Raw genomic sequence first — 25,588 nt, forward strand, 5'->3', positions numbered from 1 at the left:
GTCTCCTCTCCAAGACTTCAGTTGGTTGGTTTTAATTAAATATAAAGCTATGTTTGTATGTGTGTGTGTGTGTTGTATGTGTGTAAAATGTGACCATGAGGGTTAGTTTGGGGTTAATTTGTGGTTAATTTAAGGTACATTTCAAAAATGATTTGAGTCCAATCGCCAAAATAATATCATCAATCGAGAAAAAAGACTCTGCCCATCGCGTTGATATATTTTTGGTTTGTGGTGTTTGAAATGTGACGACGAGATCGCTTGGGGGTATAATTTGACACTGCAACTCTGAGCGAGTCTTGTAGATGTGCATCAGTAAGGCGTGTTCTGTTTGTTCTTGATGAAGTTCATGTCAGAAAAGGTTGATTCACAGAGATAGGTTGATCCAAAGAGGCAGGCCACTTTCATAGCTGCTGTGCATACACCTTTGTACTTTCCTGTGTCCACAAGGCACCAAAAGTTTGGTGCAGACTGATGGGCTTTGAGGTGTAGGTCATTTTGCAACATTAGGATTTCAATCTCCACCTGTCCAGCATCCAAGTTGAACATAGCACTTAGTTGCTCAGCAATGCATGTCATGTCCACTTGCATGAAAGGATATGAAACAAATGACACACATGGCTCAAGTTGATCAAAGTCACAAAACCTGTTCTCAAACTCTTGCCCAAGTCTGTTTATGACTTGAGAGTACTTTTCTACAGCTTTGTCAAAAGCCCCAGATGCAGAAGCATTGTCATTCAACTCTGACTGTATGGAGGGAAAGTGCAGCACTTTTTTTCTCTGTATATACACAGAGAAAATGTTCATCTTAGCTTTAAAGGCGTTTACAGCGCTTATCATGTCAGCGACAGTCTTACCTTTGCCTTGCAGCTCACAGTTCAAATGGTTCAGTTTCCCAGTGATTAAAAATGCAAGGTCAAGTATCCACTCAGTGTCCTCGAGGAGCGAGGCATCTTCCCCTTTGGATTGCATGAACTCTTTGATTTCACCCAAAAGTGACAAAAAACGCTGCAAAACTCTTCCCCTGCTGAGCCATCTGATTTCTGTGTGTTGTAACAGGTCACCATATTCAGCTGACAGCTCCTCTAATAACACCTTGAATATCCTGTGTTGTTTGGCTTTGGAGCGGATGCCATTTATGATCTTCACGACAGGAGTCATCACATGATCAAAGCCGGTTACTTTTGCACATAATGCCTACTGGTGAATGATGCAGTGGTAATGTAGAAATGTTGGGAAGTCTGTGTCACCTTTGCATTGCGCAATGAAGCCTGCATGTCGGCCGTCATGGCGGGAGCCCCATCTGTAGTCACCGACACCAGCTTTTCAAGTGATACCTTTTTCTCCACGAAGAACCTCTTCACCACGGTGTAGATGTCAATTCCCCTCGTTGATGTCTTCAAGGGCAGAAGTGTAAGGAGTTCTTCTTTTGTGGAGAAATCATCAAACACCATTCGGATAAACATCATCAGCTGAGATGTACTGGTGCTGTCCACGGGCTCGTCGCACTGGATGCTAAACCACCTGCACTGAACCAGATCCCGGTCCAGTTGCTCTGTCAAGTTCCCGGAGATAGCCGACACTCTTCTAACCATCATACGTGCCCCCAGTTAGACATCGGAGCGAGTGGAGATGACATCGGGACTGTTCTTCTCGTCTTTGAACACAGTGTGTGCAACTATCATCATTGCTTCTTTCAAGACTTCCCCGTCCGAAAAGGCTTTCTTGTGCTTTATCAACAAATTTGCATTCTCTAAACGAAGCTTCAGTTGCCTTTTCAGATTTTTGCACTGGCCTCGTGAAAAAAGACTGCTGTTTGCCCAAAGCTGCCTTTAAGTCGCAGGCTTTTTCTGTCCGTAGTGCGCTGCCAGGAGGGTAGTTAGCAATGAAGCTATTGTGACACGGACTGAAGTGTCTCTCCACATTGTGCCGCTTTGCCGTCGCCACACTCGCCCCGCAAATGAGACATACGCATTTTTCCTTAACTTCCGTAAAAAAGAACTCTTCCTCCCACTCATTGTGGAAAGAGTATGCTTTCTTTCGCTTTTCTATCATGTTTTCTTTAGCTAGCTCCCCATCGTAGCTCCGCCCGCTTCATTGTCTCAGCAAAGAGTGAGATGGCGGTTTGTCTTGCGCACAATATTGAGCTTTGACTTCAGACAAGGTCAGAGTTCATATAGTCAGGTCCATAAATATTTGGACATTGACACAATTTTCATCATTTTGGCTCTGTACACTACCACAATGGATTTGAAATTAAACAATCAAGATGTGCTTTGAGTGCAGACTTTGAGCTTCAATTTGAGGGTATATACATCCAAATCAGGTGAACGGTGTAGGAATTACAAGACATTTTATATGTGGTCCCTCCCTTTTGAAGGGACCAAAAGTAATTAGACAATTGGCTGATCAGCAGTTCCATGGCCAGGTGTGTTATTCCCTCATTACTTAATTAACAAGGAGCAGATAAATAGTCTAGAGTTCATTTCAAGTGTGGGATTTGCATTAGGAATCTGTCGCTGTCAATTCTCAATATGAAGTCCAAAGAGCTGTCGCTATCAGTGAAGCAAAACAAACCCATCAGAGAGATGGCAAAAACATTAGGTGTGGCCAAATCAACTGTTTGGTACATTCTTAAAAAGAAGGAAAGCACTGGTGAGCTCAGCAACACCAAAAGACCCGGAAGACCAAGGAAAACAACTGTGGTTGATGACCGAATAATTCTTTACCAGGTGAAGAAAAACCCCTTCACAACAGTTGGCCAGATCAAGAACACTCTCCAGGAGGTAGGTAGGTATCTGTGTCAAAGTCAACAATCAAGAGAAGACTTCACCAGAGTAAATACAGAGGGTTCACCACAAGATGTAAACCATTGGTGAGCCTCAAAAACAGGAAGACCAGATTAGAGTTTGCCAAAAAAACATCTAAAAAAGCCTGTACAGTTCTGGAACAACATCCTATGGACAGATGAGACAAAGATCAACTTGTACCAGAATGATGGAAAGAAAAGAGAAGAGTATGGATGAGGGAAGGAACGGCTCATGATCCAAAGCATACCACCTCATCAGTGAAGCGTGGTGGTGGTAGTGTTATGGCGTGGGCATGTATGGCTGCCAATGGAACTGGTTCCCTCGTATTTATTGATGATGTGACTGCTGACAAAAGCAGCAGGATGAATTCTGAAGTGTTTCGGGCAATATTATCTGCTCATATTAAGCCAAATGCTTCATAACTCATTGGACGGCGCTTCACAGTGCAGATGGACAATGACCCGAAGCATAGAAGTGGAATGTTCTGCAATGGCCAAGTCAATCACCTGACCTGAATCCAATTGAGCATGCATTTCACTTGCTGAAGACAAAGCTGAAGGGAAACTGCCCAAGGAACAAGCAGGAACTGAAGACAGTTGCAGTAGAGGCCTGGCAGAGCATCACTAGGGATGAAACCCAGCGTCTGGTGATGTCTATGGGTTCCAGACTTCAGGCTGTCATTGACTGCAAAGGATTTGCAACCAAATATTAAAAGTGACAATTTGATTTATGATTGTTACTTTGTCCAATTACTTTTGGTCCCTTCAAAAGGAGGGACCATATATATAATTTGTTGTAATTGCTACAGTGTTACCTGATTTCCCCAAATCAGGTAAACACGACAAGTGTGGGGAATCAAATTAAAGCTGAACTTCTGCACTCAAAGCAACCGTGTTGGCTACCCCTGCTCTAAGGATATGCCTCCCCAGACCATCACTGACCCACAGCCACACCGCTCATGGTAGACGAAGTTGCAGTTCTGATGTCCACCAATCAAGCTGCTCGAGGTGGGATGTGGGCACAGGTCCAACTGAAGGATGTTGGGCCCTCATGCCACCTTCATGGAGACTGTTCCTGTTGGTCATTTTATAGGACTCTGGCAGTGTTCCCACTGTTCCTCCTTGCACAAAGGAGCAGATACCAGTCCTGCTGCTGGGTTGATGCCCTTCTACAGCAGCTTTCCTTGTGTAATGGACCGTCTCCTAGAATATCGTATTGAGACTGTGCTGGGAGACACGGCAAACTTTCTTGCAATGACTTGTATGGATGTGCCATCCTCGGGGAGCTGAACAACCTGTGCAACCTCAGGCTACCTCCTGCAAAGCCACTCCCTTTTGGGGGTTGTCACGCTGTTGCCTTTTCTGTCCACCTGATTTGTCGCTTTCATTTGCGCCAAATTAGGTGAAGTTAATAAACAATTGCTTAGGCTTCCTAACTGGCCAGATCGATATCAAAGCACTTTAATTGACTTGGTGAACTATACTTATAAGCCGGCTATACTGCTGTTATTGAATTAAAGCCCATTCACTACAAATAGAATATGTATCTCCAAAGTATATTATTTTATTCAGTAATTAATACGTACTGTGCTCTACACAAAATGATTTTCATGCTACACTGAAAATTGTAAATGGTTCTGTGGCTAACCCTGATAGTGATTTCATCAGGGTTACCTCAGCTTTGGTTTTGAGAGTAGGAATATATCGCAGAAAGCAAATTTTGCAGTTACCACTTTAAATGATATGACATCAATTAAGCCGATACTGTCCAAAGGGACTTACATTTTTTTTCAGGGTCTTATGAAATGTTTTACATTTTTTTAAAGATGCAATTTTATGGTTTCCCAAATTGGAATACTAACAGGTGTCCCCTCGCCCAAGTTTCCCCTCAGCACTTGTCCCATGATCTTAGGATATCGTTGGCTGTAGCTTCCACGAGAGGTTAGACCTTTGCCTGATAGGGCATGCAGCAGTGAGCCTCTCGACTCACGTCTTTGAACAGTGATTGCGAGCCAACACCAATTTGCCTATGATCGAAGACTTTTGTTGGGAAGCTCCAGCTAATAGAAAATCAAGGCTAAAGTTGTGTAGTGTGAACTACCATAGTTGTTTCAGAGTGTCTTTGACGTGCATGTTTGTGGGTGTGTGTGCACAAAGTCCTGATTTTGATAAATTGCCTCCACATTGTTAAATTTCACATTATTTTGCATTTTACAGCTCATTCCATATTTATCATCAAATTCCTCGATTTCTGTCAACATTTTCTGCTTTGCGGATATCATAGGGCCCTAATTGTTCTTGCTTAAAGACAATTTGTCAGGAGGAAGAACCTGAGTTTCAACCACCACCCTTATTATTAATGGCCAATCCACTCGTAACATTTCAGAAACTTTGTTCCTATCCATGAGCACCTCCTTCTTTGTTTTGGCAATCATGTCCTTGCCAGATGACAAACCCTTTTGAAGACCGTATGCATGTAATGAGTGGAAATTGACACATATTGTTGGCTTTTAAAGGGAAACGGATAACAAATTAGGATTCACTTTTTGTAAGATATAAGAACCATTGAGGATACGTTGAGACATTTCATCACCAGAGTAATTATGATGCATCATTTAAGAACCATAAAGGTTTGTACAGAGAGTTATGCCAATATTTTCTGATGGCTGAAGTTAAGAGATTTCACTGGATTAGTGACAACATTAAACGGCTAGTGGTGTCAGGTGGAAAAATCAAGGGATCACCAAAATCCATAGGATTCAGCCTCTAGGGCAGGGGTGGGGAACCTTTTTCACATCAAGGGCCATTTCAATTTTTCCAAAGTCCTCAGAGGGCCATACCATTATGAACACATAACTAAAGATGAAAAAAAAGACAAAAAAAGTCTATAACTGCTGTGTTACTAAGCCTCATGTTTGCTGCATTTCTAGACTCACCTAATGTGATGGCTGGAACTCTTTTTCTCTAGCAAGGCGTCTGATGTCAGCTGGCAGTGATGATGATGCTACTCGAAGCTGGTTTTCCAAGTTTGAGTCAGTCAGTCTTGAGCGGAAGCGAGTCTTTGCAAGAGTCAGTTTTGAAAAGAACTGTTCACAGCGATACGTTGTCCCAAACAGAGATGCAAACTTCAGGGCATGTCTCCTCAGGATGGGAAAATCCTCAGCACGAACATACAGTTTGTAAAAGTCCAGCAGAGAAAGGTTGTGGTACTTGGCTTTGAGCTCGTTGTTGTTTTGCAGATCAATTATTTCCATTTGGAGGTTGTCTGGCACATCAGACGGTTGCACATTAAATGGTGTCGCAAACACGTCGAGTTCCTTTTGTATATTTTTCACATCATGAAACCTCTCATCAAATGCCTGGATGAGTTTTGCACACTCACCAGCATATTCAGTCGTAACATCAGGCTTTTGTTCTTGTAGGGTGGGAAAGTGCACAGTGTTTCCCCTTTCCAGCTGTCCTTGCCAAAGCCTTAACTTCACTTCAAATGATTTCACATTTGAAAGCAGAGAGCTGATGAGCTGGTTGGGACCTTGCAGCTTGATGTTTAGCTCTGACAGGTGCTTGCTGATGTCCACCATGAAGGCCAGATCACGGAGGAACTTGCCATCACTGAGCTCCATGACAGGTTTACCCTTCATCTCCATGAAGCGTCTGACTTCTTCCCGCAGTGTATAAAACCGTGCGAGCATATTTGCACGACTCAGCCATCGCACTTCACAATGATAAACCAGATCACCATACTCTGACTCAAGCTCGCTGAGTAACTCCTTGAACTGGCGGTTGTTCAGCCCTCTGCTTTTAATGAAGTTTATGGTGGACACAACTGTTTTCATCACATTGTTAAGCTTCAGGGAATGTGCACACAAACTCTCTTGATGTATGATACAGTGGCATACAACTAAATCACTTGGATCCAGACTCAGTCGGCTCATTTCTTTTTTGACTAAAGCAGTCAATCCTTTTTGCGCGCCAACCATTGCGGGAGCTCCGTCAGTGGCGATGCCGCTCAACTTCTCAAATGGCAGTTCAAAATTGTTCATGGCCACAATAACTTGATTGAACAAATCCTCACCTTTAGTAGTGCCATGCATGGCTTGCAAAGACAGCAACTCCTCCTTTGTTTCAAACTCAGACGTAATCCCACGCAGAAAAATGGCAAGCTGCGCTGTGTGTGTGATGTCTGTTGTCTCGTCACAGGCCAGAGAAAAATACTCAAAGTCTCTTGCAGTGTTCTTGAGTGTTTTTTCAATATCTTGCGCCATATCAGTAATCCTTTCTGAAACGGTTCTCCGGGACAAACTGACGCTTTGAAATAATTTCACTTTGTCGGGCGCGAGCAGCTCCGCGGCGGCTACGAGGCACTCCTTCACGAACTCTCCTTCAGCGTGAGGTTTCAGCTTCGTGGCTATCAGTTCACTCACCACAAAACTTGCACGCGTAATATTCTCTCTGTCAGTCTGTGGCCGTGTGAAAGCTGCTTGTTGAGCACCCAAACTCCGACGAAGAGCGTTAATTTTATCCAAACGCATTTGTCCTTTCAACTCGTCGAGTTTAGCATGTTTCGAGCTGTAATGGCGCTCGACATTGGCCTTTTTCATCACCGCAAGCGCCTCGCCACAAACTAGGCACACTGGCTTGCCTTTCACTTCAACAAAGAAAAAGTCATTTGTCCATTTTTCCTGAAATACGCGGCATTCTGCGTCCACCTTCCTTTTCTTGACAGTCGCCATGATGCATCACTTGTCTGTGTCGGTACTTGTCATGTGTCAGTCACTCCGACCCAATGCAGTGGTACGTACATCACATGCTGTATTCACTGACCCTGACGTTGACTCGGACATAGGACTCTCTCTCGGAAAACTAATGACGGGCGATATATTTTTTTTCCTGATTTTTTTTTTTATTCATGTATGCATATATGAAGATATAAAATATAAAAATTGTATTGCATTGCGGGCCAGTTGAAATGGCCTCGCGGGCCGTATACGGCCCGGAGGCCGGACGTTCCCCACCCCTGCTCTAGGGAATATGAATTTCTATACAAAATGTCTTGGTAATCTATTCAATAGTTGTTAATATATTTCAGTATTGGACGAAAATGGTGGAAAACAACCGATCCTGCCAGCCTGAAAATCCTGAAACCAGAGGAGCGGAGGCTGTTATACCAGCCCAATAATACCCACATTTGTGAAAAAACTTGGGTTTAACGTTTAGATGTCCACATACATAGCGTAAAATGCTTCATCATCTCACCTTTGTACGTGAAATGTGAATATTGAAAGAATGTTAGTGTTAAGCTATGAGATGCAATAGGCAGTTGTAAGCCTTGCTTTCCATTTTGATGGCCGTCTATTAACTCATGTTGAGAGAGAGAGAGAGAGAGAGAGAGAGAGAGAGAGAGAGAGAGAGAGAGAGAGAGAGAGAGAGAGAGAGAGAGAGAGAGAGAGAGAGAGAGAGAGAGAGAGAGAGAGAGAGAGAGAGAGAGAGAGAGAGAGAGAGAGAGAGAGAGAGAGAGAGAGAGAGAGAGAGAGAATCTCTGTTCTTGTATAAAAGCTGGGGTTGGTAATCTTGAGAAACTAGCTAGAGTAAGCTAGATATTGAAAAATATCCAACCAAAAGACCCAGCCCAGTGTTTCCAATTCTTTTTCAATGAAAGTAGCTATCAGCAAGCTCCAAAAGTCTCTTTATCTAACAGTCTGTATCTGTAGGCCTCCCTCCAAAGCCACTCCCCCAAGATTATCATTATGATCGTAAACAAATCATATTGAATTTATATAATGAACATGGCTATTGCTCACAGATTTTAAGCTAGCAACTTGTGGAAGAACAATGAGAGCATTGACAGAATACCTGCAAGCAGGCAGGCGGATAGGTAATCAGGCAGGTAGCTCGTCGAATAATTTCATTAGAGCTGAATAAACCGGCCGGATACTGAGTTAGCATTTGATCCATTGATTTTTGTCAGGATGTAATGAGAATTTCAACAAATCATACATTTAATATAATATATACCAGTGTCATCGTAGCTTCCTCTGAAAAGACTCAATTACAGAATATAATTAATTTTAAACTTACATAAATTAATCTGGTTGCATCCCATAACCAATGCATTCCAGGAGTTGCAATAGTACTTACTAAAACTATCATTTTGTCTTGATGGTATATATAAAAATGTTTTCATTACCTTAAGAAAAGGTATTAGAAAACCAGCTGGAATATTGCCATTTACCACTGCATTTCGGACCACATAGTTCTGGGGTATCCCTTAGGAGAACTGCCAACTAGGGAGCTCCACCGACAACTACATACCTTCAAGGGCTAAGATGATTGCAGTTGCACTGCTAATAGAAACACTGAAGTGATGTAAGCTAGCTGCTTGCAGTCATCTCCAGTTGGCAGACAACAAGGAACAAGCTAGCGAGAAGCAAGGTTAGCTACTATAAATTAACTATAAATGTTACATGCCACAATCATAAAAAAACACATGCAAAATAGCCTTCTCTTAAATGAGCTAAAATGTCCCTGAAACATGTGGAAATGCTCTCTCTGCTGTATTGAATTTTCACCCAGCCCCATCCAAATATTGACCATCTGTCTCATCACTTCTTTATCCCTAATTTTAGTTTGGAAGCAGTCATCAGAACAGCATGTTTGTATTGTGGGAGAGATCTGGATAATTAAGCAAGCCTGACCTGTTGAGAGCAGCCTTATCTTGATGATGCTTTCTGACTGTGAGTGAAGAACAGTGTTAAAAGTAATCACTCTAAGAGGTATGAGCCCTGTGATCAAAGAAGTTTAGTCATATAACCCTTAAACCCAGAAATCTTACAGGGATTAATTTATAGACATGCAAAGGTAGAGACGAGGCCTTAGGTTGAAGTCGGGTTCAATAGATACAGCTACCGGTATCAGTTTAAGAACTCACTAAGAATCACTGAAATAGAGCTAGTAAAATGAGAAAAAGAACCATTACATATACCCTCCACTAATGGCTTTGTTAAGATGACAACACCTTGACTCTTTGTCAAGGCTTCATCTCTGTTTGCTGGTCAGTAGAGGTTGTTCCGTCTTGTTATATGAGGCTCATCTGGCCTGGGTCTTGAAGCCACAATCAATAGCTTTTAAGTGGAATTGCAGTTGTTCTTATTCCTGGTGAGAAATGGATATTCGAATCAATAGGTTCTCAGTATCTCCACAATTACAATCATGAGTCAAAAAAGGGATGAGAAATGAATGCCTGTAGAGTTCTTCATCTAGCGTGGTGTGCTTTGGATCTGCGGCTGTATATTTTTTTCACATTGATGCATGACAGTAAATGATGCAGAGGCTTATCCTATAATATTAATCCAGGGCCATCATCAGTTTTCGGCGAGTATGGAAAGAAAGTGGCTAAAAGATTTATAAATTAGGACATCACTATATTGTCTTACTTATAGACTGGAAGAAGTCTGCGTAATCTTTGTGACGTCACCCATTGGTTTGTGACTGCAAGTTCGATATTTTGGCCATTTTTAGCCATCGATGAACTTTACGTGGCCATCAGGGTTTTTAAAGTGTTTTCCTAAATGGGACCAAACTTTACGAAATGGATATAATTTTGTGATGATGAAGACTTGACACTAGGGATTGAGACCATTAACATCATGTTCACAGTGTTTACAGAGGTAATAAATCAAGTGAGAAGCAGGTCACTTCTCATAGACTTCCACACAATCTGAATTATTTTTGCAACCAGAGGACTCGCGCCATGGTGGCCAGTTTAAGAACTGTCAAATCTTTACCACCTGCTGATAAGGATTGAGTAAATTACAAAATGTGGAAATATAGCCAGTGACAGTCACCCACAATCACTCCATGTCCTTATTATTGGTCCTTATCATAATGCCATAAGTACAAATTGATGCATAAATAAGCAAATAGTGTTCACATATCAAGCTTCTTTTTAAAAAATGATATCCGGAATGGTGGACTGTCACTATCATTTTGAAAGGCAAGCAGTCTGATTGCTGTGAACATACTTGCTGCACGATAGATACTCTGCCACTGTAGGCAAGTCACTACGTAAATGGAAGAATTAGGAGGGATGAGTGTTCTTAGATGATGTGTGACGTGTCCAAAAAAAAAAAATCCTTTTCATGGTTATCACCTCGGTAGTTAGCGAGATTCCTGTAAAAAAACAATGATCAGCAGGGTCATGTCTATGTATCAACATTTATAAGGTGCTTTGCATTGACCATTTATGGTTGAATGTCGACGTGTACAGGGTGGGATGTGAGGCTGTACCAGCTGGGCACATTTACAGGTTGATTTGGGGATTTATCAAAGGACACTGGCAGGCGTACGCAAGGTTTTCTTAATCAGAATATTTTTTGGCGTACGTGCATTTCCTCCCTTGTACGTACGCAAACATTTAGTGTGGATGAAATTAAATGAGACTCCTGGCGTTTTCATGTTTATTGAGGTTGTTCATTACTTTCCTTTGTTTGTATTTGAGATAGTAATTCTGTAGCTGAACCATTTTTTGTCTTTAATCGCTGTAAAAGAAGACATTTATTTGAGACCTTTTCTTGGATAACCAGGAGAGAAAACCTGTGGAAGTAGAATCTGATGAGAAGACTGCACTCTTCAGTTAAGTCATTTTGTACGAAGCAATGGCTTTTCAAATGTGTATTATTATTATTATTATTATTATTATTATTATTATTATTAAGTATATTTGGTTATGGTCTAAATAAGGAAGCAAGTCAGTTAATGAGCAAGTAGAAAAGGAAAAGACTACGTCTGACTAGTTCAATTCGTTCATTGAGACACCAGATCTACCCGGTTAGAAATAGTTGCCGTAGTAGTACACCCTATCCCCACACACGACAAGGAATTGTCATGAATTGTCACATGACAAGGAATTGTCGTGAATTGTCACATGACAAGGAATTGTCATGTTGTTTTTGCCCACAGCAGAGTGGTCAACAGTGACAAAGCATTTTCGTCTGACTTTCTCTGAGGCATTCTTCCCCACAGTTTCATAATGAACCGAACATATTTTTACACTTATCAAAAGCAGTCTGTTGAAGGGGTTCCTACTTGACTGGTTAGGGATGGCTACTTGTTGTTGTAGGATCCCTCTTGAGACCTCCCCCTGGCGCTGTCTGGCCCAGGCTGTGCACATTTCCTCTCTGAGAGATTGTGTCAACCGGCTCTAGGTTAGATTCGGAAGACTCTGGGTGTTGTTGGCTTATGGCTCCAACTGTGAGCTTTCTAGCAGCCCTTGCCAGGACCTCGTCCCTTCCCGGGACCTGGACTTCAGGGTGAGAAGGGCAGCTCTGATGGTAACATTGTGATTATAGAAAAAGTGTTTGCTGAGGAGGCTAGTCTAGCGAGCTAGCCAATGGACCTGAGCAGGTGAGTGGCCGTTCTGTTATCGGGTATCTCGACATTTGTTAGTTAAAAATCATGTTACTCCAAATGAGCTTGATTTTGGTAAAACGTTAATATAATGACACGTCATATGTAAAGACACAATACCAACTTTTACAATACAGTGTTCAACTACAATTTATTAATTTCCTGCAAAGTAACTGTTCTGGACGGACTGGGTTTCCGCCCGACAGCGACAATATAAAAAGTGCATTGCTAAATATGTTTTCTTACTGCTGAAAGACAATAATACTGCCAGCTGTTCAACTCAATACCAACTGAAGAGCAGTTGGTATTGAGTTGAGAAGTTATTGAAGGCAAGCCATTGCCAGAACCTAGGTAGATGTTAGGGTTTCTATTGCTATAATTGGTTAGGACTAATGGTGTTAATCAGCATACTCATTTACTAGCATTAATGATAGTCGCTAGCATAAACAAATTCCAGCATTGCAGTAAACTCACATTCACAAATGTTTGAGTTTTGTATTTTGTCACTATAACACACCCTTTGCAGCACTTACCAACCATAATCATAACAATAGTCAACATTCTAAAGATTAAGTTTGTGCTGTGCTGTGATTTTAATGCTGCACTAGTTATAGAAAACTTGGGTGGATACAACTGGCTTTGTCATAGCCCCCCTTCCCAGTCTTGCTCATGTCGATACTTTTTTCACATTGAAGAGACTTTTTTTATTTCCTTGGTTAAGGCACTTCAACCAAAACCCTGGGGTCTAGGTTCTCGTTAAAGAGGTCAGTTTTTTGTCATTAAACCCAACACAGTATCATTTCTGTAAAACAGCTGATTGGGGACTAAACCCTATGATTATGCTGAGCAGTATTTCATCTTGTTTTATCTGACCCATTAGAAGAGGCTGTAAATATTCCTCCAAATTAATATTTCTCCTTTCATGAGCAATTTAACCAATGCCTCAGATTTAATATACCTTGAGGTCAGAGTCTGCTGGACAAGAGCAGCTTGGCTTCATGATGCTGCACTGACCCCATCATGCAGACATAAAGTCTGCCCTTTCCTAGAGTCAGCTCTTCACTTCTGTCTGTCCTCTCTCTGAAGATTGATCTGGAGAATGCAAAGCAGACAGCTCGGGCTCCTCTCTATATTTCCACATCATGCCACACATTTTTTGCCCTGTGCGTCTGACCTAGTGCACAACCAGAGGGCATTCTGCTCTGCTTCTATTTTGCATGCTCTCCTCTTTCTGTCTCTCTGAGCAGTCTGGCCCAGGGCCTTCATACACTTGGAAAGCTGCAAAATGGCACCCATGAGGTGAAAATCATATACATGCGCTCGCCTCTCTGTCTCTGCTGTTGGAAATTATTTCAGATATCGTTCTGTTTCTGGCTCTGTGTCAAATTTAGGCAAACACAGGAATGCATGAAGGCACGCAAGTTATAAGTTATAATTTTTATAACTTATAACTTGCCTTATAATTTTTCAGCTAAGGACTTTTTACCCACTTAACCCACACTCTGGAGGTCCAGTGCAGATTTAAATTATATATTTTCATTGATTATCTGATAAAAGTGAACTTCATACTTGATGTGTTTTGTGTCATGGCTCTATTGTTTATCAAAAGCATGAAAATCAAACATTAAAGGCTTGATTATGCAACTTTATGAGATTAAAATAATGCATACATACAAATTCAATTTTGTATCGGCTTAATTGATCTTTGCCCTTGTGTTATGCCGAAACCATCTGTTTGCCTATGGTTGTCATTGATGTTGGGGTGGTTTTGGGAGCTAGTGATGATGCTGCCGTGTCTATCATTGACTACATTTATATGCACAATAATTAGGGCCAGATCACAGACAAAGTCGGAGTGGAGGACCTATTGTTTTTCTAATGTTTATTATTATTATTATTATTATCATCATCATCATTATTATTATCGTACCGCTTTGAGTACAGAAACGAGGTGCTTGGACTACTGCTCAGCTTTTGAAATTTGACAGGCGAGTCAGTCGTGGCGAAAATAGCCGTGTTGCGGCTATTGCCGTGTTGCGGTGTGACAAATTGGCACGATAGCGACCCCTTTTGACTAGCCCCAACGTTGGGTTTGACCTAGCGGCTTGAAATTTGTTAGGTATTTGTAACATGTTGGGATGTACAAAAAAGCCTCTTAGATGTGTTTCCTATGGTAGGATATTCCTTTTTTGACCATTTCAAGGCGGCATACTTTAACTCCTCCTAGGATGAATCAGATTCATCTTAAATTTTGTCCGAAAAGCCTTAAGACCTTGATAATGCTTCAATGTGAAGATTGTAAGAATTCGTTAAAGGGCAGCAACGTGGCGTATTGCCAAATTTCGATCCTTTGCTATGAACTAATAAACTGATATAACTCAACTCCATGTAGTCAGATCTTTTCCAAATGTCACATTTTCAATGAGACTCCAGGCCTGAAGACATCTACAGTGCTATTTTGTATACGTTTGTAGTCTGTGCATAACAAAGCCACTGGTCTCCAGTTCTTAAGTAAAGCCAAATCTCCCTTTTTTTGGTAAAAGTGAAAGAACTGCATGCCGACAAGATGCCTGTAACCGACCTTTCTGAGAACACTCCTGCAGCACCTCCCACAGGTCGGCTTCCAAACACTTCCAAAAGTGCTTATAAAAGTCTGCAGGCAGTCCGTCCAGTCCAGGAGCTCTACCAGGAGCCATCTGACTCACATTAGCAGTAAGCTCCTCCAGGGAGATGTTTGCATCCAGGACAGCTCTGTCCAGGGAGCCCAGCTGTGGAAGCCCCTGCAGCAGCTCATCCACACACTCTCTATTGTAGTCCTCTATCCTGAAGAGGGCGCTGTAGAACTCTACAGCATGTTGTCTCATCTTAACCAGGTCAGTTGTCGTCGTACCATCAGGGAGGCGGAGACAGACCCCCCACACAGGGGTCCAGTGTGTTTTTGTCCCTGGTGGGACACTTGATATGTTGTTTGTATTTAAGCAGTTCTTTGCTGAGGTTTGCTCTGTTGAAGTCCCTATGAGAGTCTATGAGTCCCTAAGAACTATGAGAAGGGAGTCTTGGTGTTTATGCTCCGTGTTAGTGATCTGCTCATCCAGGTGTTGTAGTGCCTCACTAACACAGGCCTGAGTTGGGATGTAAACAACAACCAGAATGAAGGAGGAAAACTCATGGGGTGAATAAAAAGGTTTGCAGTCTATGAAAAGTGTTTCTACGTGAGGGCTGCATGATTTTTCCAACACTGTGACGTCTGTACACCAACCTTCGTTAATGTAAAAGCAGATTCCGCCTCCCCTTGTTTTTCCCGATAGCGCCGTTTCGAGGTCCGCTTGGAGGAGTTGGAAGCCCGGCAGATGTAGGGCGCTATCCGGGATGTGCTCACCAAGCCAGGTTTCAGTGAAGCACAGGGCGGCGGATCTGCTTAAGTCCGTGTTTGCAGTGTTGAGGAGCAGCAGTTCATCCATCTTGTTAGCCAGAGAGCGGACATTCGCCAGATGAATTGACGGGAGCGCAGTTCGGAATCCCCGCTGAAGCAGTTTAACGAGCCCTCCTCTTCGCTAACCCCCGTCGGCGTCTCCAGCAAATCCCGTAGAGAGCCGCTGCTCCTCCAACCAAAATCTCAGTAAAACTCTCCGGATCAATAAAAAACGGCTAGAAAGTTTGACCAGTGTACTGTTGGATGTTTAAAAGTTCCTCTTTGCTGAATGTGGTCAGAGAGGGATAGCGCAGTAACCAGGCAGCCATCCACGGAAGCCTGTGACTGTCTGTGCTGGTGAGAGTGAAAAGACTGTTCTCCAAATCCCTGATTTATTTTTCTAGATCCTGAATGACTCTTTTGACTCTCACTGTGGAGTTACTTGTATATTGTTGACAGAAGACTTGTAAATGTGCCTTGCCCACCTCCCACCACTGGCTTAGGGAATCAAAGTCCCTCTTTCTTCCTCTCCAGATCCCCCAGAATGTCCCAAACTTCTGCTGTCCTGAAGCAGCTTAACACTAAAGTGTCAGTAAGAGCTGCATTTAGTGGTTGGTGAAATGTGAAAATCTAAAGTGACTAAGTGATGGTCAGTGAAACCTACTGGGTAAATGTAACTGTTACCTGTTGCCAAAACTATGTGACATGTAAACCCTGTCAAGCCTGGCTGCCATCATGTTCCCATCCAACACCTTAACCCATGTTTACTGTCTAACCTGGGGATGTTTGACCCTCTATACATGTACTACACCTGACTCTGAAATCACCTGTGATAAAGTGGCAGATAACTGTAAGTTAGGTTCCTGTCCTTTTCTGTCTAATGTGAAATTTGTAGTGCAATTCCAATTTCCCCCCATCACTACACATTCGTTCTGATCCCACTGCCTTAAGAAATCCTTTATTTTCTACAAGATGTCAGGCCATTCAGAGCACTGATGTTTAGGTCATAGATGTTTAGGAAATAGATAGAAAGGTATTGTATTTCTGCTCTGACCACTGAATCCCTGCCTGTCACTATCTTTGTGGAGGAGATGATCTTAACATCAGGCCCTGGGGAAAAAAGAATGGCAACACCTGCAGAGAAGTTAGTCCCATTAGACAGAATATACTGGCCCTTCCACCACAAACCCCAATCTACCTCATTATGTGTGTTTCCTGCAGGAAAATAATGTGTAGTCTTTTCTGTGTGATATTTTCTTAAATGACTGCCCTTTTTTGTGGATCCCTCCAACCATTAATATTCAAAGAGCCGACCATCACCTTGTGCATAGAAGACTGAGAGAGGTGGTATAGACAGGTAGAGGAAACCGTAAGAGGAAGATCATCCGGAGCAACATATACATCAGGACCTTACTTAGAAAGTATTAACCTTTTCCTTCGTTCGTCTTCAGCGTCTTTCTGAGTTTGTTTTATCAGAAGGAAACGTTACTTTTCATCTAGCATATCAACACCAAATACCTTCTGCAAAATCAACACGTTTTTAATAAATTTTTCTGGATTTGGAAAATACTCAAATACTTTCACAGATCTTCCAAACGTTTCATCTAGGAAGCCATTCATTTCCTCCAGCGTGTACAAATCTCCATTGTATGACTGGGAGTCTGTAACAGAGATACAGTCTGATTTATTCTGATTATCCATAACACAGCTAACGCTGTGTCCCTCTTTGGCTTCGGGCTCAGTCACCGAGGCACCGAGTCACCGACCCCCAGCGGAGTTGGTGTGCCTTGGCCGGCCTGTGAGGACAAGCGGGTCCAGTTGTGCCCCACATTCCCACACTCGAAACACTTGATGCTGCCTGTGCTGGCATACACCATGTAATGTCCCTACCAATCATTCACTCTCCCACAGCCTGCCTCTATGATTGACAGTTGAGAAACATGAACAACTGTCTCCTGAAAGGCTGGACATGTTTCAGCTTATCACTCTTGCAACCCAACCCCACAGTCCTAAAGCTTCTTGCCAGCTTCCTGAAGCGCTGCAGCTTCTGCTCCCACATCCAGTTGGAGATGAACGAGGGAACACCGGAGACGTGACTCGGGTGGAGGGCATGGCAAGCGGAGAAACCTGCAGATAGACGCCGTTCAGGGAGACCCCGCTCGCTATTAACTCAGCCACAAAATGCTCCTCTTTCAGTAAACTAACCACACCTCTGTTTATCCTGGATGCATAGGACAGGCTAACTTCTCCCACATGGCCTCCCACAGCCAGGAGAACCGCCTCTACTGAAACAGATTAGTCGGGCTGAACCCACACTCCATGTTTCAGAGACAGGGAGGCCGTCTCAGGGGACGCCATCCCCACCAAGAAACACAGATCCCTGTCAGCCAAAACACCCCACCAAGAAACACGGATTCCTGTCAGCCAAAACACCCCACCAAGAAACACGGATCCATGTCAGCCAAAACACCACTAAACATACCAACCTACAACAACCATAGACAACTACAACACAATCACACAGTAAACACTGTAGGAAAAAAGAAAGAAAATTCAGACAGAGAGACAGAGTGGGGCAGACAGACAGACAAACAGAGCTGACATTGTGGTCACTTATGTGTATTGCAACAAATCCATCTCCAGTCCTTACATTTTTATATTTATGCACTTCTCCTTCTTAAACTTTGTTTGATCAATTATTGTTGTTTCCTTAAAGCAATATGGTCAGTAGGGTTTTCAGTGTTGCCCAATCCTAGTGAGAAACCAAAAAACGTAACACAACATTCGGCATGCAAAATTACGTCTGTTTATATAAACAAAAAAAAAAAGAGGAGAAATCCAAAGCTTCACTGGCCCGCCTTAATATGTTTTAATGAAGGTATAGGTTTACCGAGGTAAAACAATTCAGATTGTAGGAAGATATAAGACAACAAATGATTTACACATAACTAATTTGGAAATAAGACATACGTAAGTAATAATCCTGAAGGATCCGTGAGTAGTCCGTTTATGTGACAGGGAAAGCCTGAGTGCCACACAACCTCCCATCCACCCCTTTCCCTATTATGTGTCTATTTTCACCTCTTTATCTGGTCCCATTTAGCCCCCTAGGGTGAAACTAAATGACACCATGAGCAGAGCTTGAAATTCCTGGCATGCATGCAGGGGTCTCCTCCTTTTCAATTTAATTCAATTTATTTCAGTTTATACAGCTCAATATCACAAAGACAGGGCATAACAATTTGTACAGCACACAACACACTCGCAACCGAAAAGGAAAAGCTCCCCAAAAAATATACTGATACGTGGAGAAAACAAAGAAAGAAACATCAGGGAGAGCGACAGAGGAGGAATCCCTCTCCCAGGATGGTCATGTCTACGGACGACATAACAGAATTATAATATGGACCTTCCAAATGACTATGTCTATCAGCTGAAACCCCCCTCACTGGAAACTGCTTCCACAGGTGAGGAGTTGGTAGCTGAAGGCTCTGGCTTCCTTTTCACTTTTGGAGACTGAAGAGACCAGAACTGAATTCTGGAAGGGCAGTGCCCTAGTGAGGTAATAGGGTTATATTGGCTCAATGGTCAGCTCTAAATAGTGCCTAACCATTTAGGGCTTTGTAGGTGACGAGAAGGATTCTCTATTGTTGATTTTACAGGAAGCCAATGTAGAGACGCTAATACAGGAGTAATATGGTCTCTTTTCTTAGTTTTTGTAAGTACACATGCTACAGCATTCTGGATCAACTGGAGAGTCTTAAGCAACTTATTAGAGCAGCCTGAAAATAATGAATTGCAGATACTAGTCTAGAAGTAACAAATGCACTGACAAATTTTCTGCATCGTAATGGATTTGTCTGATTTTTGCAATGTTAGGTAGGTGAAAAAAGACAGTCCTTCAAGTTTGTTTCATGTGAGAGTTAAAGGACATATCCCATTCAAAGAGGACTTTGAGGTTCTTTACGCTGGTGCTGGATGAAAAGGGGACAATACTTGAGTAATCATTGACAAGTAATTTATTTCGGAGGTTTTCAGGTCCAAGTAATAACTTATGTCTAAGTTTAAAATCAAGAAGTTGCAGGTCATCAAGGGTTTTAGGTCCTTAAGGCAGGCTTACTGGTTGGTTTTGTCTTGCTTTAACAATTGGGTATAATCTGCATAACAATGAAAGTTTATGGAATATTTTCTGATAATATTACATAATGAAAGCATAAATAAGGTGAATAGAATTGGTCTGAGCACAGAACTTGTAGAACTCTGGAATTAACTTTTGTGTGCATGGAGGATTCTTCGTTCACATATACAAACTACAATCAATCTGAAAAATAGAACCTGAACCAGCTAAGTGCGACTCTTTGGATGCCAATTAAATGTTCCAGTTTCTTAAATGTAATATGGTGGTCAGTGGTGTTGAATGCAGCGATAAGAAAAGTATAGAGACAAATCTTTTGTCTAATTCAATTAGAAGGTCATTCTTTTCACCAGTGCTGTCTCTGTGCTATCAATAAGCAGCATCGTGAGGATGGGGATTAAGAGACAGATAGATGGCATAAATGTAAAAACTGTTGAAGTCAATTGGTGAACGTTAAATATATATCAGGTTTTACAGTTGTTTCTAAGGCCATGTGTTTGAGAATAAATCTGTTCCGGTTGAGGGCAGGAGGTGATTAATGTTGTATCTAATAGTTCGAATTGTATAATTAAAGAAGTTCTTAAAGTTGCTACTCCTGAGTGCTATATAAAAAAATTTTGCTAATGTAAAGGAATGATCCAGTAAATCTTTGCCCTCGTAATCCAGATGATGAATTAATGCAGATTCAATGAATTTGTGAAGCTCTAAACCTGGTCCCTTGTTTTTCCAGGTCTTTAAAGGTGAATTTCAGCTACCAGATTTCCTAAAAGAACAATCACAGGTACAGTAACATTTCTGCCTGTTGTCGAGCTTTTTCTTTTTTCTCTCAAAATTTAGTCATTTCTTATTGTCTAATTTGAGTTAAACTATCTCCAACTCAGTTAGAGATCTCCATACAGATTTCCATCTGCTCAAATTTACACATCTCCTTTTGTTTTTTACTTACGTTTTTTTCCATAAAATGCTGCTTGTTATTTTCTGGTGTCTGTTTCATGGTTTTCTTCATGTTTTGGTCTTAAGTGGTTATTTATTTGTTAGTCTCTCTGTGTTGCCTTGTTGTTTCTTGGTTTAAATAGCTGATGTTGGTTGAAGAACACTTGTGCCCTCAGCTGGTAGTTGAGGAATCTGCATCTGCTTTCTATATGTTTGAGGAAGAGAGTGTCTGGGTTTGCTTTGCTGATATTCCCCTTTGTATCAACTCAATCAGCCTCTTCCTTCATTGAATGAGGTTGGAAATGCAATGAATGACTGACTGTGGGTATCGTCAAAAGATTTCAAGTAGAGTATTCTGGTATTTCCTTACTGTGTCACAATGATGCCTGTCATCCAGAGAGCACACACTGTATCTTATGTGTGTATGTTGTCTGCCCTTTGTTCCTCCATACAGATTCAGAAGTCTGCAGAGCGGCCAAACCCCAGTTAGAAGCAGCTGGAATGTCATCACCTCAACACACAGGTACAGCTCCTCCACTGCATCTCCTAGTACATCCTAGCTCTTGAATACTGCACAGGGTGGGTCTTGCCAAAAATAGCTGTGGGAATTGCAGGGTGTGCGCCATGACAGCTTGTCAGTGCCCGTTCAGTTCTAGCTGCTCGATCCATTCTGAGCATGTGGGTTCCTGCAGGCCTACCCAACCTTACTCTGCCTCTGATTTAATACTTGCTGCTTCAACTCAACTTCAAATCATCTATTTAGAGTTAAAATATTGGGAATTCTACAAAAAAAGCTGGATAATTGAAAATTTGCCCCAACGTTTTCTGGAAGCTTGCGTCTGCGGGGTTGTGATCTAGCTGTAGTTCTCTGAGGCTCCAGACAAATGCAAGTGCAGGAGCAGAGCACAGGGAGGCTTGCTGGAGGCTGTTTAGGGGCTGTGAAATAGAGCCAGGCAGATAAGATTCAAGCAGGGCCCCATAGAGCATTTTGAAGAACCAGAGGACTGTTGTAAGGTGTGTGGGGTCCAGACGGTGTGTCAGACACACTAATAATAATTATAATTATAATTATAATAATAATAGTACAATTAATAGTAATAATAAAAATTATAACCAGTATTATTAATATTATTATTCTAAATATTCCCATATTTTCATATACATGAGGCTACCACTTTAATGATGGTATTAAAAATATATCTTTTCGTAAAACTGCCAATATTGGACCATTTTCACAGTTGATTTTTTTGCCTCAAAAATGATCAGAAGTGAATTAAATGATAATATATACGAAAATTGTAAATAAAAAAACTATGGTTGTTTGGAACAGGTAGGCGCTCATCCCTGACCGGCTAGTTCGAAGCTCAGGTTAACATCATAGCTAGAGTAACGTTTGGGTTGAGCAGGTTGTAGCCAATCAAAAGGCGGGTCTTCCTGTGACCATGCGCAGAACAGATTTGGCAGCTGCAACGGATCGGGCACTGACACAGCTTCCCCAAACTGAAGCCAACACATCACTTTCGCGGTGGTTGTCAGATTAAGAAGTGCTTAATTTAATATGCAGTAGAGTTTTTCATTACCAATGTCGCTCATCTTCATTTAGTTGTAGGAAGTAAAAATCCTGATTGCGATTAATATCCAACTATTTTCACAGCCTTAGAAATATAGCACATTATGAATAAAACGATCTAAAAGTATACAGAATAATAAAAAAATTAGCTCCACCTGTCGGACTGGGCCAGTTGATGAAGCCCGAATTACTACTCCAACTCTTAACTTATTATATACTAAATACCTATTGGAGTCCTGATGATGTTTGAAGAAAGTGCTGGAAACAGACAGAGTTTGATGCGATAGAGTTTATTCTTTAAGCAAAGAATTCAACCCGAGTTGACACCCCGGAGAGTGAACTGATTTGTTCAGTACTTGACATGGTCTTATATAGTGTCATTGCCTTTTTGATCTGTAAGCTCTTCCCTGTTTCCTTTGGATCTGCAGGTGCGCTGGACTTTCCCTTATCACAATTGTCTGTTCAAGAATAACATCTCTGTCTTTTTTTTAATCAGGGTTGGAAAGTCCTTGACTCAGCATTCTCACACCTGCGACTATCTGCTTTTCTCTTATCTGCATGCAGTCACTTAGGGGTGCAGAAGTGTGTGTTTTTCAACAGTCTTAGTCATTTACTAATTAAACCAGGTTAATATCTTAAACCATTCAAACCACTCTGATTCACAATAATTTCAGTATGCAGATGTCATATATGTAAGCTTCAAACATTAAGGTATACTCAAACATTTAGCTATAGTCGATAGTGGTAGTCTATTATGATTAAATCAAACTCCAACACACCTGAACCAAATTCAACAGTAACATTTTGTTTTCTGTGAACACTCAGTGATCATTTTTCTGCATTGACTACCTTGAGCTTTGTTGCAATTTTTTAAGGAAAGAACAATTAAACCCATACATGTGATGTTCATGTAATCCCCAACTTGAACCTGTCGGAACTTTTCCTTCAATTGTCGTAGGTAGATAGGAGTAGGTAGTGGTTAGTGGACAACAGACTCAAAGCATTAGCAACAACAAATGTTCTCAGCCTTTGATTAAGGTCATGGAAGGTCATCAAACTATTGTGAAAAGTTTGGTCGGAGTCACTCTAGTGTTTACACTAACCAACTTTGCTTTGAATTGAACTAAGACAATAAATTGTCGTGTCTCGGAACAGGAACCAAGGCGCAGTGGAATCATGAACATCGTCTCGCCCATCTCACCATCTGTTAGGCCTCGGCACGTTTCAAAGGTCACAGCAGGACCGTCTCCTTACCAGTGAACTCTTGGCCTTCGAAAATAATACCAATACTTGTCACAACCACAGAATGTCTGCTAATTGTTTGTTTTTTTCGTGTCACATCACACTCATCAATTTTTAAAAATGATTTCTGTTTCTTTTAGAAAAAATCTTGTGATTCTGTTGTAAGAAACTGCGGTGAACTGATATCACAAGAAGCATTTATAAATGGAAAATTAGCTTTTGGAAGATGCCATACCTATTTCAATGTTACTTTTTTCATACCCTTGTATTTTGAAAGTTCATGGTTTCTGACATGATAAACATTTTTTTTTTAAACCTGTTGTCAGTCTGGTTTTATTTGCTTATCTGTAAAAAGAAAATGAAACAAAGATGAAGAGGAGAGTGTAAATAACCTGACATTGAAATAAAAAAAATAAAAAAACCTGATGAAAATCTTTCTTTAAGTCCTGATAATTGCAGTTCAAATTCCAAAACACTTCATGACCCTTGACAGTGGTAAAAACATTTGGATTTTGTTATGTGGCAGCATTCTTTACAAGAACAAGGCTGAAAGCTACTACCCCAGGGCCTCAGACCCCAAGTGTTAGGGCTATTAAAAGCCCCAGGTTCACAGTGGGTTGTATGGAATTTGATTACTTGCAAATGTGAAGGGAATTTGCACTTATTAAGGAGACTATTCAATTAATTTCAATCTTAAATTAACTAAGAGTGGACTTGCTGTGCCCATGTGTTGTAGACTCTAGTTTATACTTTGGTGCATATTACTTGATAAAGTTGTATAATCAAAACAGCGGAAACTAAGTCCAAAGCCAGATAGTATTATTCCAGCAGAGAATATCATAGTAGAACCGTGGTTTATTGCTAGCTGTCTGTTTCTGGATTGTCAAGCAATTTACAGTTGAAACAACTGGATTTGTACACATAAGGCAAATTTAGATGATTTTGATTTTAAACATGCATTGATTGAATTTATAAAAGTGAAAGGATTGGTGCACAGCCTCAAATGGCCAAAGTTTGGAGAGTGATGAATTGCTTATTTACACATCCAGCAGACAGAACAAAATTAGCAATGATTGGGAGTTGTATTTGTGTCCACCTGATAAACGTAAATCCAATTTTCTCTCATCTGGCCTTCAAGCTGTTAGCTCCAATATGTTTAACAAGCTAGTTGCTAACTTTGTCTGCTGTTTTGCGTTGCAACCTTTTAGAGCTTTATTGTTTGTTGTTGCTAAAAACAGCAACAACAAACAATGAAAGGATGCCAAGAGATAATGGAAAAGGGGGCGTAGTCCTCAGGCCATCTGTTATCTTTAACCACTTATCCTGTTTAGGGTCGTGGATTGGGTTGGAGCTGATATTGGGTACACCCTGGACAGGTCGCCAGACTATCGGAGGGCAAAGAAAAATAGAGACAGGCAAACCGATTAGCTTAAGCTGCATGTCTTTGGACTGTGGGATGTTGCTGGGGAACCTGGAGAGAAGCCATGCTGCCACGGGGAGAACATGCAAACTCAACAGAGATGACCATCCAGCCTGGGAACCAAACTTGAGTGCCTCTAGCTATGTGGCGACAGTGCTAGCCACCACACCAACCTGCAGCCAAGTCTTCAAGAAGTATTAGGGTTTGGTACATAATGTCCTGATAGGAATGTAAAGCTCTGCTACAGGCTCAAGTTCCCAGAGCCCACCCAGAGCCCAGTTTTGCCCAGCGTACATCTATGAAGGTGGCGCTATTATTATTATTGAAGAGAAATGCCAAATGTATGTTGTTTTGGATGGTATAGTTTTACACCATATTTTAGTGAGCAATGTGTTTTGTTTGGCATTAAAGTAACAGTTGCGTATTAAACAAAGTAACGTTACGGTTTATTATTGAGCTAAAAGTTAGTTGTAGGTGTGGAGTAAGCCTATGAAAGCCAGTTTGCGCTCTCTGCAAATGCTAGCCTCAAACCATCTTGCCAAGAGCTGCCACAGGTATTTCATCTTTTGGAATGAGTTTTCAACCTCCTCTGTTCCCAGCTTTGGAGAGTGAGGTCTTCATTCCTTCTGTACAAGGCCACCTCGCTGTCTTCTAGCTTCATTCTG

The 25,588-nt window shown here is 41.5% G+C and overlaps 1 protein-coding gene across 1 annotated transcript in view; it reads left to right on the plus strand.

Moving 5' to 3' along the window:
- The window catches only part of tpst1 (tyrosylprotein sulfotransferase 1), a gene marked incomplete at its 5' end in the record, with an annotated part of 38,431 nt that extends 14,522 nt beyond the window's left edge, over positions 1-23,909 (plus strand). The window contains 3 exon segments of the mRNA XM_054601645.1: positions 20,489-20,539; positions 21,146-21,214; positions 23,417-23,909. Coding sequence (XP_054457620.1) covers positions 20,489-20,539; positions 21,146-21,181 — 87 coding nt within the window. The 3' untranslated portion in view covers positions 21,182-21,214; positions 23,417-23,909.
- Between the last annotated feature and the right edge of the window lie 1,679 nt (positions 23,910-25,588).

The sequence above is a fragment of the Anoplopoma fimbria genome, chromosome 1 (genome assembly GCF_027596085.1).
Source record: "Anoplopoma fimbria isolate UVic2021 breed Golden Eagle Sablefish chromosome 1, Afim_UVic_2022, whole genome shotgun sequence".
Taxonomy (NCBI): Eukaryota; Metazoa; Chordata; class Actinopteri; order Perciformes; family Anoplopomatidae; genus Anoplopoma; species Anoplopoma fimbria.